Source organism: Erythrolamprus reginae, chromosome Z (genome assembly GCF_031021105.1).
Source record: "Erythrolamprus reginae isolate rEryReg1 chromosome Z, rEryReg1.hap1, whole genome shotgun sequence".
Classification (NCBI taxonomy): Eukaryota; Metazoa; Chordata; class Lepidosauria; order Squamata; family Dipsadidae; genus Erythrolamprus; species Erythrolamprus reginae.
Window position 1 is genome coordinate 654,951 of NC_091963.1, and position 18,158 is coordinate 673,108.

Consider the following 18,158-nt stretch of genomic DNA (forward strand, 5'->3'; position numbering starts at 1 on the left):
GTCGTTACAGCTCGATTTTTAGATCTTCGTATTTCACTAATTTCTCCAGCTGCTTCTCCTCAATTCTGCTGTCTCCTGGGATTGCGATGTCCATGATCCATACTTTCTTTTTCCCCACGATCACAATGTCGGGCCCTAATAATAATAATAATAGTAATAATAATAATAATAATAATTATTATTATTATTATTATTATTGTTGTTGTTGTTACTATTATACTACATGGAATATAGATTCACACAAGTTGGAAGGCGCCTTCGAGATCATCTGGTCCCCCCCCCCCCCTGTACAGAATGAGAAGAGTGGGAAGGGAGCTTATCTGTAAATACAGATAAGAAAACGGGGAAACATGGACTTATGATAAACTTATAAAATATCAAACAATAACAAACATTATTACATAGAGAGAATCAAGAACTACCTGAACCTGTCCGCCACTAAGTCACTATTATCAAGCATAAATATATACTGTCCCATAAAAACTTCATAAATCTCTCAAATAGAAGTTAACTTTATGATACAAGATTCATACATAGGAAAACTTAATACAGAATAGTTTAATGAAGATGTAGAATAACTAAGAAATACAGAAATATATGTAATATAAACAAATATTATATATTGAACATATTTAATATATTATCTCACTGCCTTTACCACATGCTTTATAATGCACTATAGATGTATATGTTATGTTTCGTTTGCTTTGTTTTCTTATTTTGTGTTTATTGTCATTTGTTGTTTATGTATATTTTTTAATGTTTATCATGAATAAAGATTATTTTTAATTTAAAAAAAGAGTGGGAAGGGGCCTTGGAGGTCATCTAATCCAACCCCCTGTTGGAGCAGGAGACCCTCTACCATTCCAGAAAAAAGGGCTGTCCAATCACTTCTCAAAAACCTCCAGTTCTGAAGGTGAGCCATCCACAATTACACAACCGCAACCACACACACACACACACAGACATTTTGAGCTGAAATCAGAACCTTAAAGAGATTCGTCTATTCTGGTTTGAGACCCTTTGCATGCCGTCAAGAACCCCATGCGCCCCCAAGAACCTGGTTTGTTCTTCTGCAAGAGAAGAGACCTGTGGTGGCAGAAAGGGGGCGCTGTTCATAGAAAGGGTGAAAACAGAAGGCTTCAAATGCCACCTGCTGGTCCTGACCTGTCACTGCAGCTATGCAAACCAAATAAATTAAATTATTTAATTTAATAAATTAAATTAAATAAATAAATAAATAGATTTTTACACCCTGGGAGCCCTCGAATTACGATGGCAAATGAGAATACGGTTTTTGTTGCTAAGCAAATCGGGGCCCTGATTTAATGAGATGTTTGACCATGGTCATAAACCGAATCCTGGCAATTATTTAAGTGAATTGTGCTGATGCAAAGGCAGGAAGGAAGGTGACCCTGAGCCCGTCACAGCTAGTTTGCCAAGGCATCCGAATTTGGTTCATGGGAACAGGAAGATATGTGCAATGGTCGTAAGGGCGAGGACTCTTCTAAGTCACTTGTTTTCAGATGTTATCTCTCAATTTATTTATTTTATTTATTTATTAGATTTGTATGCCGCCCTTCTCCATAGACTTGGGGCGGCTAACAACAGTGGTAAAAACAACATGTGACAATCCAATACTAAGACAGCTAAAAACCCTTATTTTAAGTACCAATCATACATACAAGCATACCATACATAAATTGTAGAAGCCTAAGGGGAAAGGGTATCTCAATTCCCCCATGCCTGACAACAGAGGTGGGTTTTAAGGAGCTTACAAAAGGCAAGGAGGGTGGGGGCTATTCTAATCTCTGGGGGGAGTTGGTTCCAGAGGGCCGGGGCCGCCACAGAGAAGGCTCTTCCCCTGGGTCCCGCCAAATGACATTGTTTCGTTGACAGGACCCGGAGAAGACCCACTCTGTGGGACCTAACTGGTCGCTGGGATTTGTGCTAAATAAATGATTGGCTGTGGAATTCTGAGAGCCTACTTTAAAATATGCTTGTTTCATTAACTTTTCTTTTCCTCTCTCCCTCATTTCTCCCTCCTTCTCTCCCTCCCCTTCTCCCCTTTTCTCTCCTCTTTTCTTTCCTTCCTTCCTCTCCCATTCCATCCCTTCTTCGGCCCCCTTCTTTACCCTCGCTCTCCCCTTCACTCCCTCTCTCTTCCTCTCGTCCTTCCTCTTTTTATTTGTTTGTTTAATTTATATACCGTCAACTCCCGGTGGAACTACGTCACCCAGCGGGCATTGCGGGCCAGTGCGCCTGCGCGTGGGCGTGCCTTTCTCCTCCTCCTCCTTCGGCCCGACTCGGCCGCCGTTCGGCTCTTTCCGGAAAGGCCTGGTTTGCCGTCGCCGGAGCCGCCTTTCTGGGCCCGGCAGACTTGCGAGCTCTGGGTGGGGGATCTGGGTGGCGGGCGGCGGGATGGAGGCCGTGCCCCGCATGCCCATGATCTGGCTGGACCTCAAGGAGGCCGCCGAGTTCAGCTTCCAGCCGGCCGTCAAGAAGGTGAGGAGCCTGAGGGAGGGAGGGTGGGCGGGGGCGGCGATCATTCCCTCAGAATTCCCCCCCTTCAGGATTCTTGGCCTCCGAACCTTCCCGCGCCTTTTTTCGAGGGAGTTCTCCGACCCCCCCCCCCATCTTCGCCCCCTCCCCTCGAGAAAAACGGCGCCTTCATATTTCGTCTTTTTCCCCCTGTGGTTCCTCCCCCAACCGGGCCCGCGGGCCACAGGAGAGAGGGTCTGTGAGGGGAGAGGGGTTCAGGAAAGGAGGGGTCAAAGGACCCATCAGGCACAGCCTGGCAGTCCTCGACTTACGACCGCGACGGAAGGGGGAGATTTTCCGTCGCTAAACGGGAACCTTTGTGAGGGGTGACGTTTTGCCCTGTTTTACGACCTTTCTCGCCACTTGCTGTGGAATCCCTGCAGCTCAGTTAGTCACACGGTCACTAAGTGAATCTGGCTTGCACATTTACTTTATTTATTTACTTTATTTATTTATTTATTAGATTTGTATGCCAGCCCTCTCTGAAGACTCGGGCCGCTAACAACAGTAGAAAAAGACAATGTAAACAAATCTAATATTAAAAATAATCTTAAAAACCCCAATTTAAAGAACCACTCATAGCTACAAGCATCCCATGTACAAATTCTATAAGCCTAGGGGGAAGGGACCGTCGCAAAATGGGATCAGGTCATAAATTAATTTCAGAATTAATATTTTAATCTATTAATATACGCTATTACACACACGCACACATACATGCCAGGGGTGGGGTCTGATTCTTTTTTTTACTAACGGTTATGTGGGTGTGACTTGATGGTCATGTGACCAGGTAGGCGTGACTTCATGGCCATGTGACTGGGTGGGCGTGGCTAAGTGGTCACGATCCAAGTTCCCCCTAGTAGGATTCCCGCACCCGGACCCTTTGCCATCTCCCAAAGGATGAAAGGAAACCAGATTCCATACGCGCTGAACCCAAACATACGTGGTCCTCACTCAACCACCGATTGCTTAACGAGTGTTCAAATTTATGACTGACCACCTGAGAGCTGCTTGACCTGTTTTTGGAGTTTTGACATCCACATGCACACTCACACACACACACACACACACACTTACTTATGACCTGCTACAACATTCCACACAGTCACGTGACTGAGGTTTCCTGTGTATTTTGCCAGGTCCCAACAATCCCTTCTGGTTTCCGGTTAAAAAGGCCCCTAAGGGAAAATGAACTTTGTTTGTTTGTTTAGTATTTGTATCTCTCTGCCGCCCTTGCCCTTCTCCCTCAACTCAGGGCGGCTCACAAAACAAGGATAAATGCAAAATACACATGTAAGAAACCCAACATAAAATCTGATCTAAAACCCCAGTTTTTTAAAAACACTCACCCACCTTCATCTTATCAACCAGGGTTCACTCAGTGACCATGGTGTTTGCCTCACCCAGGAGTCTGCAGCCTTCAACACTCAAAGGAGCCATTTTTTCTTTTAAACAGATCTCTCTCTCTCTCTCATCGCTCTCTTTTTCTTCCTCCCCCTCGTTCTCATCTCCCTCCCTCCCTCATCTCTTTCTCCCTTTTTCATGTTTCTCTCTTTCCCCTCTCTCATTCTCTCCCTCCACCATTTTCTCATCTCTTTCTCTTTTTCCTCTCTTTCTCTCATTTCTTCCACGCGCGCACACATACACACAAGCGGATACCCTCCTGCACTGGGATCACAATGGTGAGGATGGTGGCCACCCCTCTCGCTGCGCAGTGAGGTGAGTGTCCGGCTGTGCCGCGCAAGAGAGGCGGAGCTCTTCCCTCTCGCTGCACCCGGCGGCTGCTCTTCCTTCCTCAGCCGATACGAAGGAGGCGGAAGCGCAAAAAAGCCACCAGTGGCACCGGTGCAGAGAAAATGTTAGGGGCACGTCAGCCGCTCGGCTCTGCAGAGGCTTCTTGGGGCGGAGAGCAGGTTGGGTGAGAAGGGGGCAGCAGTGGCTGCTATCATTGAGGGGGAGACTGCCCCACAGAAACGCACCCGTCTTCTTCCTCTCGGCTTCTGGCCTATCTCGCGTGAAGAGAACGGCAGATTTAGCAAAGGAACAAAAGCTGATTTTACTGCTTCTCTCTGGCTAGCATTTGGGGAAGGAGAAGTTGCTCGATATTGATCCCAAGGCTAACTGGCCGAGCCCGATCTTTCCACAGGGTGGCCCTTGGTGGAGACGCAGCTGCTGCTGTGGGGCTGAGGGCACCGCCACCACTTGCCTTGCCTCCACCTCGCCTTCGGGTTGGCCCAAAGTCACCCAAGTCACAGGCAGTTCGGCGCAATGGACCTCTCTGCCCGCTTGGCCAGCTGTCACTAGCAGTAGCACTTAGACTTATCTACTGCTTCCCAGGGCTTTTCCAGCCCTCTCCAAGCGGTTGACAGACTCGGCCTCTTGCCCCCAACAATCTGGGTCCTTGTTTGACCCACCTGGGAAGAAGGGAAGGCTGAGTCAACCTGGAGATTTGAACTGCTGAAGTACAGCTAGGAGTCAGCTGAAGGAGCCTGCTGCAGTGCTGCACTCTAACCAGTGTGCCACCTGGCTCCCCTCTCAGCCATTCCTTACACACCACCCATCCACCTTGCGGCAGGGCAGGCTGGCAGGGCTGAACCCCCGCACACTGGTGGGTGCAATTCCGGGCACCCAGCACCTATGGTATCTCTTGTCCCTCGCCGCCTCCTGCCTGAGTGCCCTGGGGGAGCCCAGCAGCAGTGGGAAGAGTGGGGACCTCCTGAGCGCAAGAAGCGGCTGCCAGGGATGCCCTCCGCAGAGAGGCTCCACCCCTCAGCGCCATTGGTGCTCCTCCCTGCCTCTCTCGGCCAGCGTTGCTCCTGAGTGGCAGACCAGGCGCCTGGGGGAAACGCACAGGAAGAGCTCGGGTGCCGCCATCTCCCGTGTGCCAGGCAGCTGGGGGGGGGGACGCGAAAGGGCCGGTGGGGGAGGAGCAGCCCTGGGGGTCCTGGGAAGGTGCAGGCTGTGCAGAGGGGGCTTGCTGCGGAAGACTCTCTCGGTCCCTGGTGGAAGCAGCAGCCGCTGGCCTGGAGAGCCCATGATGGGGCCTCCACATGGTCTCTGGAGACCCCTTTTCTCTCCCCAGCACTGATGCTGAGAGAGAGAGTGTGGGTGTGTGTGGGTGTCTTTTTGTAGCACAGCACTTTGGGGACCCATCCGGAAATCCAGGCACAGAGAAACAGCCGTACTTTCAGCACCAATAAGGAACCGATGCTTGGAGCAATTTTGGAGCTTGTGGAGGAGGAGGAGGAGGAGGAGGAGGAGGACCACTCCTCGGCCCCCAGCCATGCGTTTTCAAGCTCGGGCTCCTTGGAGGGAAAAACTATTGCAATAGCCCAGGCTTGGAAACGCATGGCTGGGGGCCGAGGAGTGGTCCTCCTCCTCCTCCTCCTCCTCCAGAAGCTCCAAGCGACCGTTCCTTCTGCCTTCTCCTCTGCCACCAGCCATGGGAGGGAGGTAAAGTTCAGGAGCCCAGTGGGGAGGGGAGGGGGCCCACGCTCCGGGGATGGGGTGGGAGTCTTGTAGGCAGGAAGAAGCAGCTCAGTTGGGGCAGCAGTGCCAGGTTTTTTTTAAAAAAAGACAAAAAGACAAATGAGCCAGGGTGGCACAGCAGGTAGGGTGCTGTACTGCAGCCACTGAAGCTGACTTGTAGATCTGAAGGTCAGCGGTTCAAATCTCATCACCTGCTCAAGGTTGACTCAGCCTTCCATCCTTCCAAGCTGGGAAAAACGAGGACCCGGATTGTGGGGGCAATAGGCTCATTCTCTGTTAAAAAGTGCTATTGCTAACATGTTGTAAGCTGCCCTGAGTCTAAGGAGAAGGGCGGCATAAAAATTGAATAAATGAATGAATGAATGAATGAATGGAGTAGAATAGAATAGAAAAGAAAAGCCCAAAACAAGGTGGCGTCTGCATGCGCAGTGCCGGGAACTTGGCTTCCGTGCAAGCTGAGAAGAAAGAAATAAACTTTTTAAAAATTCAAAAACAAAATTAAAAATGGCGGTGTCCACAGACTGGCGCCAACCGAACTGGGTTGGTGACATCACCGTGATGTCATCAGCGACTCGCTACTGGTGTGAGAGACCAGTGCAAACCAGAAGGAATCCACCCCAGGTACATACATGTCTGTCTTATCCATCCATCCATAAATATAAATATTAACGTTATAAATAGGGAAATTGATATGAAGCACCTGATCCCATTTCAGAATGAACACAAGTACAAATATACATATACAAACACAACACACACACATACCCATATATACACACACACACACACTCATGAAAGTTGATATGGGCTTCACTCATTCCAAAATTAATATTTATATATATATATATATTAATAGATTATTATATATATTTTACCATATTATATGGTGGTGACCCAAGCTGCCTGCAAAATTCCACCTGTGGTCTTAACCAGGTCATTGTTGTTGTTGTTGTTTCTACTTCTATTCCCTGCCAGTTTGTGCTGAAGAATTACGGAGAGGATCCGGAGAATTACAACGAGGAGCTAAAGAAGCTGGAGCAGCTCCGGCAGGTGAGCTTCCCCTGTTCTGTCACACAGCGTCCCTGTCTCCAGGTCCCGAAATGGCCAGCAGGAAGAAAGCTCTGCCCCTTATTCACAGCAAAGTTTGGGTAGGATGTGTCCCTTCTCTCCTACACAACATTGTGATCTGCTGCATCCAGCCTTCTTCGCATAATATCTCCCTCCAGCTTCGAGGAAGCATCTTTTCAGGGCCACAATGACCTAAATCTGATTTTCCTCCGTAGAATGCTGTGAATGTGCCAAGGGATTTTGAAGGATGCAGCATTTTACGAAAATACCTGGGCCAGCTCCACTACCTCCAGAGCCGGATTCCAATGGGAGCCGAACAAGAAGCGTCCGTCCCCATCACCTGGTAAGCAGGGAGACTCCGCCCACATCTTCCCCCTGGGAGGGGTCTTGGGGCAGGATAATATGGCTTTTCCTGCATGATCAGTCAGAGTCATATCCCCACGGAATAGGCGGCATATATATTTAATAAATAAATAAATACATACATACCTATGTAATAAAGAAATGGGGTTGGACCAAGACAAATGGAGGCTTTCAGAGGGAGGGGGAGGGGAAGATAATGCTGTTCTAGGATGAAGCATGTTTGAATTTCCCCCCCAGATCATAGAGTCATAGAGTTGGAAGGGACCTCGAGGGTCATCGGGTCCAACCCCCTGCTCAATGCAGGATTCACTAAACCATCCCAGAAAGATGACTGTCCAGTCTCTGTTTGAAGACCTCCAGTGAAAGTGAGCCCACCACCTCCTGTGGCAAGCTGTTCCACTGGTTTATCCCCCTTACTGTTAGAAAGTTTTTTTCTGATCTCTCATCTAAATCCCCTGCAGTTTCATCCCATTGTTTCTCGTGCTTCCATGTGCTCATGAGAACAATGCGGATCCCTCTGCTCTCTGACAGCCCTTCAGGTATTTGCAGACAGCTGTCAAGTCTCCTCTCAGCCTTCTCCTTTGCAGACCAAACCTCCCCAGATCCTTTAACCGTTCCTCATAGGACCTGGTTTCCAGACCACTCGCCATCCTTGGAACTCTCCTTTGAACTTGCTCTACTTTATCAACGTCCTTCTTGAATTGGGGCCCCCAGCACTGGACACAGTATTCCTGATCTGAACACAGACCCTCTGGTTGGCCACACAGTTTACTAACTTCTTGATGGAAGAGAATATTTGTAGCTCAGGGTGGGACTGTGGGGGTCCCTTGGTGCTCTTGGAGCTCTTGGAGACCTTTCATGAGTCCGCTAGGTAACGTCACAAGTCCGAGGAGGAGGAGGACCCTGGGGGGCTTTGATGCTCTCTGAACTTGGTGGTTTTCTTAGAGGATCCAACTAGGGGAGATGGTGGGTGCTAGCAGGGGGTCCAGTTTGTGGAGAGGAGGAAGAAGGAAAGGGCTGTGGGGTCCGTGGTGCTAATTCGGTAACATCATCAGTGCTATAAGGAAGGGGGGGTTATTTTTTCTTCTGTTATGTATTTTCCTTTTTCCCTCTTTCTTTGAATGTGTTTATATCTGTTCTTGATTTTAGTTTTTCTCCTGTGCATGTGTAAAAATATAAGTTAGAAAGAAAAGGAAAAGAGCTTTGGCCCACCCCCCCTCACTGAGACCACCCACCTGAGGAGGTTTTGCTCTTGGGGAAAGAGCAGGAGGAGAGAATAGTTGGCACCTTTGCCTCCTTGGATGACTTGGTTACTTGCATCGATAAAGGCGGGATAAATTTAAATTTTAAAAATCCACCCGCCATTCATAAGAAATATTGACCGTAAGCATTAGATATGTCATCTTACAATCCTACCCATAGGAATTGATTAGAAAAACCACTTGCTGTTAAATTCACGTTTTATTCATATAAAATGGAAAAATAGTTGCAAGGATGAAAACATTTCTCTTTAAATAAGAGCAAAGAGTGAAGGGAAGCTGCATGATGCCACTGACAGGCTGTGTAATAATGATAGTCAATAGATTTGCTGGCTCTGCTCCCTCTTCTTCTTCCCCTCCCCCCCTCCCCCCTCCTTTCTTCCTCTTCTTCTTCCTCTCTCTTTTCTCTCTCCACTCTCATTATCTTCAACTCTTTCCCTCTTTTCTCTTTCTTTTCTCTTCCCTTTTGTTTTACCTGTGCTTGTATTTGACTATGTTGCTTATTTTGACTACTTTGTTTGCTTTTTACATGTAAATAAACAGTAAAGGTACTTTTTAAAAAAATAAAATAAAATAAAATTTAAAAATCCCTCTTAAAAGGGGGGGGGGGCAGGATTTGCTCTTTGTTTATGTACAGTTGCCTGCCCTGGCAGTGTTGAGCGGGAGTGTGGCTGGTTCATCATCCCCCCCCCCCGCCCTTTGGGTCACTCTTTTATCACAATATTATTTTCCCCCAGGTTGTTTGTGGGGTGCTAGTCCCTGCTTCTCTGCATTCTCTCACTCTGTAGAGTCCTTGATGCTCCCTTAGCTGGGCGGTTTTCTTCTGGACATTTTATGACCCAGTTAGGGAACATCATCAGTGCTAGAAGGGAAAGGGGTTTACTCTCCTGCTTATGTACAAGTGGTTTGCCATAGCAGGGTTGCTGGGTGTCCTGCCGGGCTCTCTGATAGGAGCTTCCCGAAAATTCAAGGGTACAAATTTCAGACACACACACACACACACACGTTTGAAAATTCGAAACAATGTTCATTATCATAAAATTCAAAATAAACTGAGCACTCTTTTTGTATTGCAAAGAGCACTTGTCCCAAAACAACCGGGTAGTCTGTACAATTTCCCTTAATCAGTCATTAAGTACTTAGCTAGCAGCTGTGAAGAAACTTCGCACCCTTCTTCTTCCAACGTTGCTCTGCTTTGTTTTCCAAGGCGTGAAAAAGCAACAAAGTCCAGACAACACAGGATTCCTGACCAACTCAGATACTCTTCCACAAGGGCCAAACCCACATGCTGCTATTTATAGCAGCAGCCCTAATTCCTGGAGCCCCACCAAACAGGTGGCCTCCCTTATTTCCTGTAATATGTCTCTTCTACGCATAATTCTGTGCTTGCGTGGGTCCAAAACATCATCATCTGAATCAATGGGGAAGATAAGGGAGATTGACTTCCTGGGCTGTGTGCCAAGCCCCCCTCTGCCGAGTCACCCCCACCTTCTTCTTCTTCATCCGAGGAAACTAAACTCTGCACTGATTCTGTCGGCAACAACACAGGCCTGTGACATGTCGAATTTCCCCCTGCATCCACCTCCCCATTCCCTGGGGCAGGAGCTGGGCCAGAGCCAACCACAACACTGGGAGTGTGGTCCCCCCCCCCCCCTGGTAGTTCCTTAATCACAATATTGTTTTTAACAATATTCATTTGATTTATTTGCCTGGTGCCAACCCCTACTTCTCTGGGTTCCTCCTTCTTTGTGGCCCTTGGGGCTCTCTGAGATTGCTGCTTTGCCTGCCAGTGCTTCATTGCGAATCCCACAGCCCTGACGCGATTCCCGCCTCGCCTGGCTCACTTGACGATGGGACGTCCTCTGGCCGTGAAACATCCGCCGGGATCCTTTGGCGGCGCAATTGACCGATTCATCTTTGTCTTGGTTTCAGGACCGAGATCTTCTCCGGCAAGGCTGTCACTCACGAAGACATCAAATACGAGCAGGCCTGCGTGCTCTACAATTTGGGTGAGGAAGCACCTCCCGATTTAGGGACCCAAGGAGGAGACGTTTCTGGTTTGGTATCTCCAAACCCACAATTGTTGGAAACTTTTTTTCTTCTGGTCCTGTGCGTGACAGCAACACCCGTTTCCCCCCCCCCCGATCCTTTCCATGACAACCCCCATCTCCAAAATCCTCTGTTGTTCTGGTTGATTTGTCTGGTGTTGACCCCGCTTATCTGCGTTTTCTCAATTCCCTGGGATAATTGGTGTTCTCTGAGCTGGGGTGGGGGGTTTTTTTTGCAGATGTCTCATGACCCAGCTAAGTAATGTCATCAGTGTTAGAAGGGGAGGGGAGGTTTGGTTGAAATGAGGAGCAGGAGCAAAGGGGGGAGGGATGGAAAATGGTCATCTGTCACTTTTTTTTCAGTGTTGTTATAAGTTTGGTCCCTAAATGAACGGTTGTAAGTCAAGGACGGCCTGTAAACCAGGAAATTGCAATGCCAGCGACATCCAATTTTGATTATTTCCCTTGTTTTCCTGCCCAGGGGCCTTGCACTCCATGCTGGGAGCCATGGACAAACGAGTCTCTGAAGAGGTAAGGGCAATACAGTGGCTTGCCTTGTGAAGGTTATTTTTGTGTGTGTGTGTATGTGTACTACACACACACACACACACACACACACACTACAAAAATGGGCTACAAGAATGGTGGAAGGTCTTAAGCATAAAACGTATCAGGAAAGACTTCATGAACTCAATCTGTAGAGTCTGGAGGACAGAAGGGAAAGGGGGGACACGATGGAAACATTTCAATACGTTAAAGGGTTAAATAAGGTCCAGGAGGGAAGTGTTTTTAATAGGAAAGTAAACACAAGAAGAGGGGGACACAATCTGAAGTTAGTTGGGGGAAAGATCAAAAGCAACATGAGAAAATATTATTTTACTGAAAGAGTAGTAGATGCTTGGAACAAACTTCCAGCAGACGTGTTCCCACAATAACTGAATTGAAACATGCCTGGGATAAACATCGATCCATCCTAAGATAAAATACAAGAAATAGTTTTAAGGCAGACGAGGTGGGCCATGAGGTCTTTTGCTGCCGCCAGTCTTCTGTGTTTCTATGTGTTGTTGCTTGTTTGGGGTTAATCCCTGATTATCTGAGTTTCTCTTTCTTTGGGGTCCTTGGGATTCTTGGAGCTGAGTTGTTTGCTTGTAGATTTCTCATGACCCAGCTAGATATTTACCATATTTTTTGTACTATAACACGCATCTCTTGGTAGTTCCTTGATTGGGGCATGGTTGTCTGATGGTTTGTCTGGGGTTAATCCCTGCTTATCTGCGTTTCTCTTCCTTTGGGGTCTTTGGGGCTCTCTGAGCTGGGTGGTTTGCATTCTGGTGTTTCATGACCCAACTAAGGAACAGTGTCAGTGCTAGAAGGGAGGGTGTTGGAGGAGGAGGAGGAGGGAGGTCTGTGGGGTCCTTGGTGCTCTCTGAGCTTGGTGGTTTGGTTATAGACCTTTCGTGACCCAGCTAGGTAACTTCATCAGTGCTGGAAGGATGGGAGAGTGTTGATCTCTATTTATATATCCTTATTTGCTCTGGTACTGAGTGTCCCTCCCCTGCCCCTTTGTAGTTCCTTGATTGGGGCATGGTTGTCTGGCTGATGGTTTGTCTGGGGTTAATCCCTGCTTATCTGGGTTTCTCTTTTTGTGGGCTCCTTGGGGCTCTCGGAGTGTGGCAAACGTTTCATGAGCCAGCCAGGGAACAGCACCAGGGCTAGAAGGTAGAACCTCACGGCTTCCAGCACTGATTGTGTTCCCTGGTCGGTTCAGGAAATGGTTCAAGGAAACTACCGAGCTCAGAGACCACCAAGGAGTGTGCAGTCTTTTTCCTCCCTCCCTTTTCACCCTGATGATGTTCCCTAGTCGGGCCGTGAAACACCTGTCAGAAACCCTCCATGCTCAGGGACTCCTTGTTTCAACTCTGGAGGTATCGGTAAAGTTTTCTTGTTTTTCTTTATTTAGGGCATGAAAGTCTCCTGCACCCATTTCCAGTGTGCGGCTGGCGCCTTCACATACCTTCGGGACCACTTCCCCCATTCCTACAGTGTGGACATGAGTCACCAGATCCTGAACCTCAACATCAACCTCATGCTGGTAAGAAAGAGCCAGGATCGCCCGTCCTCCACCAGTTTTGCTCATGGGAGTATAAAATATCCTGCTATTTATTTATTGGATTTGTATGTCTCCCCTCTCCGAGGACTTGGGGCGGATGGCAGCACATAATATAACAATGCAACACAGAAGGCAAATCTCATTAAATTTAAAATGACAGTCTAAATATCCAATATTTAAAAACAATCATACCGTTTCAACCATACAGCATGCCTCTCATTTCATTGGCCAGGGGGCTGGAACTTAATTGCCCCAAGCCTGGAAACATAGTTGAGTCTTGAGACTCTGGCAGAAGGCCAGGAGGGTGGGGGCAGTGCGAATCTTTGGGGGGGGGCTGATTCTAGAGGGCTGGGCCCCCCACAAGCGACATTGCCTGGCTGACGGGACCTGGAGAAGGCCGACTCTGTGGGACCTCACCGGCCGCTGGGACTCATGCGGCAGAAAGTGGTCCCGCAGGTTATCTGACCCGTTGCCATGTAGGGCTTTGAAGCCCCCGAAGTCATTGCAGACATTCCGTCCGTCCTTCCTTCCTACGAGGACTCCTGCCCCTCTTATCTGATGGTCTCCTTGGCAGCCTCTCTTCCCCTCAGGGCCATTCGCACAATCCAGGACAACAACTGATTTTGGAGGCCATAGGAAGCTCCTCAGCTTCTGTTTATTGGGGGGGGGGGGGGATTTGGCCTTCTGTCTATTGCTAGGGGGCACTTTGGGGGCAGGAGGTGCAGCACCTAGGATCTTGGGTCCAACATTGGTGTCCTCTTTTCTGTCAAGGGTCAAGCACAAGAATGTCTCCTGGAGAAGTCCATGCTGGACAATCGGAAAAGCTTCCTTGTGGCCAGGATCAGCGCCCAGGTGAGTCTTTGGAAGCCCCCGCAGCTCAGGCCTGGAAATGGGTGGGGGGCAAGAAGCGACCCCCTGGGCGAATCGGGTTTGGCTTAGTTCTAGTTATTAGATTTAAAAAATAATAATAATTTTAATTTTGTTTTGTGTATTCATATTCATTTATTTTGATATATTTTATTTATTATTATTATTTTATTATTTATTAGATTTGTATGCCGCCCCTCTCCGTATACATATTATTATATTAATATTTCATTTAACTATTTTTATTTTATTTTATTATTTTGTTCTATTTTATTTTATTTCATTTTTAAATTTTTATTTCATTTATTTTACTTATTTTATTTTTCACTTTTATTTTTATTTTATTTTAATTTCTGTTATTTTTATTATTAGTTATTTTCTTTTTTCTTTGATTTTTTTATTATATTTATATTTTCTTATTTTTTATTTTATGACTTTTATTTTTATTTTTAACTTTACCTACATATATCCTATGTTTAGTACTATAATTTTATAAATAACTCAAGAGAACATATCTCACTCCTTCCTCCTCCTGTCTTTCAACAACAACCTTGTGGGGTGGGTGGGACTGACAGGGAGAATGGCCCAGAGTCCCCCCACTGGCTTTCCTGCCTAAGGTGGGGCTAGACCTCCCGGTCTCCTGGGGATTGGCTGAAAGCCCCTCAGCTGTCTTTCATGCTTGAAGCGGGATTTGAACTCTCTCCCCAGGTGGTGGATTACTACAAAGAAGCCTGCCGTGCTTTGGAGAACTCGGACACAGCCTCCCTGCTGGGGAAAATCCAGAAGGACTGGAAGAAGCTGGTGCAGATGAAGATCTACTATTTTGCTGCCGTGGCTCACGTGAGTCTTGTGCCGAGACTCCCCATTGGCTGCGACTCCTCGAAGGCCTTCTTCACGTTTACAGCATCTAAAGCAGGAGTTTCTCAACCTCAGGCCTGGGCAGACTCCCACGCCCAGAACTCCCTAGGTGGCATGTTTTACAAGGGTGAATTCAGTGTTTTTGGGATGCACTTAAGATGTCTTGCTTTTCTCCTTCCTTTTTTCTTTCCTTTTCCCCTCCCTCCCTTTCCCTTCTTTCCTCCTCTTTTTTGCTTCATTTTTCCTCCCTCCCTCTCTTTTCTCCTTCCTTTATTTCCTCTCTCTCTCTCCATCCCTCTTCCTTCCTTCCCTTCTTTCTCTCCCATCCTTTTTCCCTCCTTTTTTCTCCCTCCTTCCCTCCTTCCCTTTTCTCCTTTCCTGTCTCCCTCCCTCTCTCTTCCTTTTCTTCTTTCTCTCCCATTCTTTTGCCCTCTTTTCCCTCCTTCCCTCTTTTTTCTGCTTCCATTTTCCTTTCGTTCCCCATTCCCTTCCTTCCTTTCCCCCCCCCTTTCTCTTTCTCCCCTTCTTCCTTCCCTCCCTCTCTCCTTCCCCACAGTTACACATGGGAAAACAGGCAGAAGAGCAGCAGAAGTATGGCGAGAGGGTAAGTTGGCCAGACCCTCCTTCAAAATCTGATCTCTTGGGCTGGTGAATGGGATCCCCTGGCTTTGATTGACAGCCCCGGGGATGGGTGGGTCCTAACCCTAATGCTATCTGTCGTGGAAACGGTGGGGAATCGTCAGTCACGGCTTATCCCAGGCCAAAGCAATCCCTGCCGTGAAGGAGAACCAGGTTAGCTACAGGGGAGGTCCTCAACTTAGCCACAACTCTAAAGTTGCAATGGTGCTGAAAAAAAACCCTCAGGATTGTTTTTCATAATTGAAAAACCCGATAGATCACACAATCCCCTTTTGCAACCTCTGGACACATGCAGAATCGAGGGGGAAGCCAGATTCACTTAACAGCCATGTCCTTCACTTAATGACTGCCGCGGTTCACTTAACAAATAAGACAAGAAAGGTCGTAAAACGGGCAAAATTCACTTAAAATTTTATGTCCTCCTTAGCAATGCAGTTTTGGGGCTCTGTTGCAGTCGTAGGTCAAGGACCTTCCTGTACTTCTTAACCAGTTGCAAACTCATTAAACCCATGTCTTGCTTAAGTGATGAAAAATTGGGCTTGATGGTTGTAAATCGAGGACTTATCCCAAACTTCCTTCCTGACCGGTTGGAAAAAAATAACATTGAAAATAGCCCCTGCCGTGATCTTCTCTTTCCAGCAGGCCTGTTGCGCAAAGAGGCACCCAAAGCCCGATTTGAAAAAAAGCAGCTGATTGACCCTCTGATCCCTTTTGCAGGTGACCTACTTCCAGAGTGCACTGGACAAACTCAACGAAGCCATCCGGTTGGCCAAGGTAAGACTTCGTTCCTCGTCTCTCCCTTGACCCCACTTTCTGCAGAGTGTGTGTTTGTGTGTGTCTATGTATGTATGTACAGTATGTAGGGTTGATATTCCTGGAGGGGTCTGTAATATGGCAAATGATTTAGCTTTACTAGATAAGTGGTCAAAGCAATGCAAACTGCAGTTTAATGTTTCCAAATGTAAAATAATGCACTTGGGGAAAAGGAATCCTAAATCTGAGTATTGTATTGGCAGTTCTGTGTTAGCAAATACTTCAGAAGAGAAGGATTTAGGGGTAGTGATTTCTGACAGTCTCAAAATGGGTGAGCAGTGTGGTTAGGCGGTAGGGAAAGCAAGTAGGATGCTTGGCTGCATAGCTAGAGGTATAACAAGCAGGAAGAGGGAGATTATGATCCCGCTATATAGAGTGCTGGTGAGACCACATTTGGAATAATACTGTGTTCTGTTCTGGAGACCTCACCTACAAAAAGATATTGAGAAAATTGAACGGGTCCAAAGACGGGCTACAAGAATGGTGGAAGGTCTTAAGCATAAAACGTATCAGGAAAGACTTCATGAACTCCATCTGTATAGTCTGGAGGACAGAAGGAAAAGGGGGGACATGATCGAAACATTTAAATATGTTCAAGGGTGAAATAAGGTCCAGGAGGGAAGTGTTTTTAATAGGAAAGTGAACACAAGAACAAGGGGGCACAATCTGAAGTTAGTTGGGGGAAAGATCAAAAGCAACATGAGAAAATATTTTACTGAAAGAGTAGTAGATCCTTGGAACAAACTTCCAGCAGACGTGGTTGGTAAATCCACAGTGACTGAATTTAAACATGCCTGGGATAAACATAGATCCATCCTAAGATAAAATACAGGAAATAGTATAAGGGCAGACTAGATGGACCATGGGGTCTTTTTCTGCCGTCAGTCTTCTATGGTTCTGTGCGAGGGGTTTAATATCAAAATTTGGGGCTTTAAAATCAAGCTGCTTCATTCTGGACTGAATGATTGGATGATGAATATAATTATGACAGAATAAACGGACCTCCGTCGAAGGCTGGAGTTCCTTCAGGCTCCCTTAAGAATCTTGTGTTTTCCTTCTTTCGTGACCCAACTAGGGACCATCATCAGTGCCAGGAAGAGAGGAGGAGGAGGAGGAAGGATCAGGGGTAGAAGGGAGTGGGATTTGTGGAGGCAAAAAGGTGGAGTAGAGGAGGAGGAGGACAGCCTGGTCCTTTGATATTGTCTGAGCCGGGTGGTGTTATTGCAGACATTTCATGGCCCCACTTGGGAACATCATCAGTGCTAGAAGGAGTGTGGGGTTTGCGAAGTGGGGTCCTTCAGGCTCTCTGAGCTTGGTAGGTTTTTTGCAGACATTCTGGGAGATCCAACTAGGTTCACACCATCAGTGCTGAAGATTTATATCTAGCTGGGTAACATAACATTGGCAGACAGATAAATATCTTTGCACGTACCTATTGTAAATGTCTTTGGATTTATTAATATGTGAATATCTCTCAATTGATCAGTGATAAATACACTGCTCAAAAAAGGGGAACATTTAAACAACACAATATAACTCCAAGTAAATCAAACTTCTCTGAAATCAGACTGTCCGCTTGGGAAGCAGCGCTGATTGACACTCCATTTCACATGCTGTTGTGCAAATGGATAGCTGTGGAAATAAAATATTCAGTGAGAATATTTCATTCATTCAGATCTACGATATGTTATTTGAGTGTTCCCTTTTTTTTTTTTTTTTTGGAGCAGTATATTTTTGAATTGATGTAGGATAAATGTCTTTGAATTTATCTGGGGTGGATAGCTCTGAATTGAGATATTGCAATCAATATCCTCAGATTGATCTATTGTTGCATATCTTTGAATTTACTTTTGATAAATATTTTTGAATTGAGCTACTGAGGCAAGAAAAATCGGTGTGTGTATATGTATGTGTGTATGTACAGATGAAATCATCACAATTATGACAAATTATGGCTTGAACTATTTTTGCCTTGCATGTTATAATTATCTTTCATATATTAAGTTTCACCTTTTAAGTTACATTACTGAAATAATGAACGTTTGCACAATATTCCAATTTTTTGAGTTTCACCTGTATGTGTTTGTCTATGTAGTTATCTAT

General features: G+C 46.5%; 1 protein-coding gene across 1 annotated transcript in view; it reads left to right on the top strand.

Moving 5' to 3' along the window:
- The first annotated feature begins 2,281 nt into the window (after positions 1–2,281).
- PTPN23 (protein tyrosine phosphatase non-receptor type 23) overlaps positions 2,282–18,158 on the top strand; it is a 38,047-nt gene continuing 22,170 nt past the window's right edge. Inside the window, exons 1-10 of the mRNA XM_070729096.1 lie at positions 2,282–2,505; positions 7,006–7,080; positions 7,314–7,441; positions 10,653–10,729; positions 11,250–11,299; positions 12,729–12,860; positions 13,650–13,730; positions 14,454–14,585; positions 15,160–15,207; positions 15,960–16,016. Of these exons, the coding sequence (XP_070585197.1) occupies positions 2,422–2,505; positions 7,006–7,080; positions 7,314–7,441; positions 10,653–10,729; positions 11,250–11,299; positions 12,729–12,860; positions 13,650–13,730; positions 14,454–14,585; positions 15,160–15,207; positions 15,960–16,016 (864 nt within the window). The 5' untranslated portion in view covers positions 2,282–2,421. The remainder of the gene's footprint in view (positions 2,506–7,005; positions 7,081–7,313; positions 7,442–10,652; positions 10,730–11,249; positions 11,300–12,728; positions 12,861–13,649; positions 13,731–14,453; positions 14,586–15,159; positions 15,208–15,959; positions 16,017–18,158) is intronic.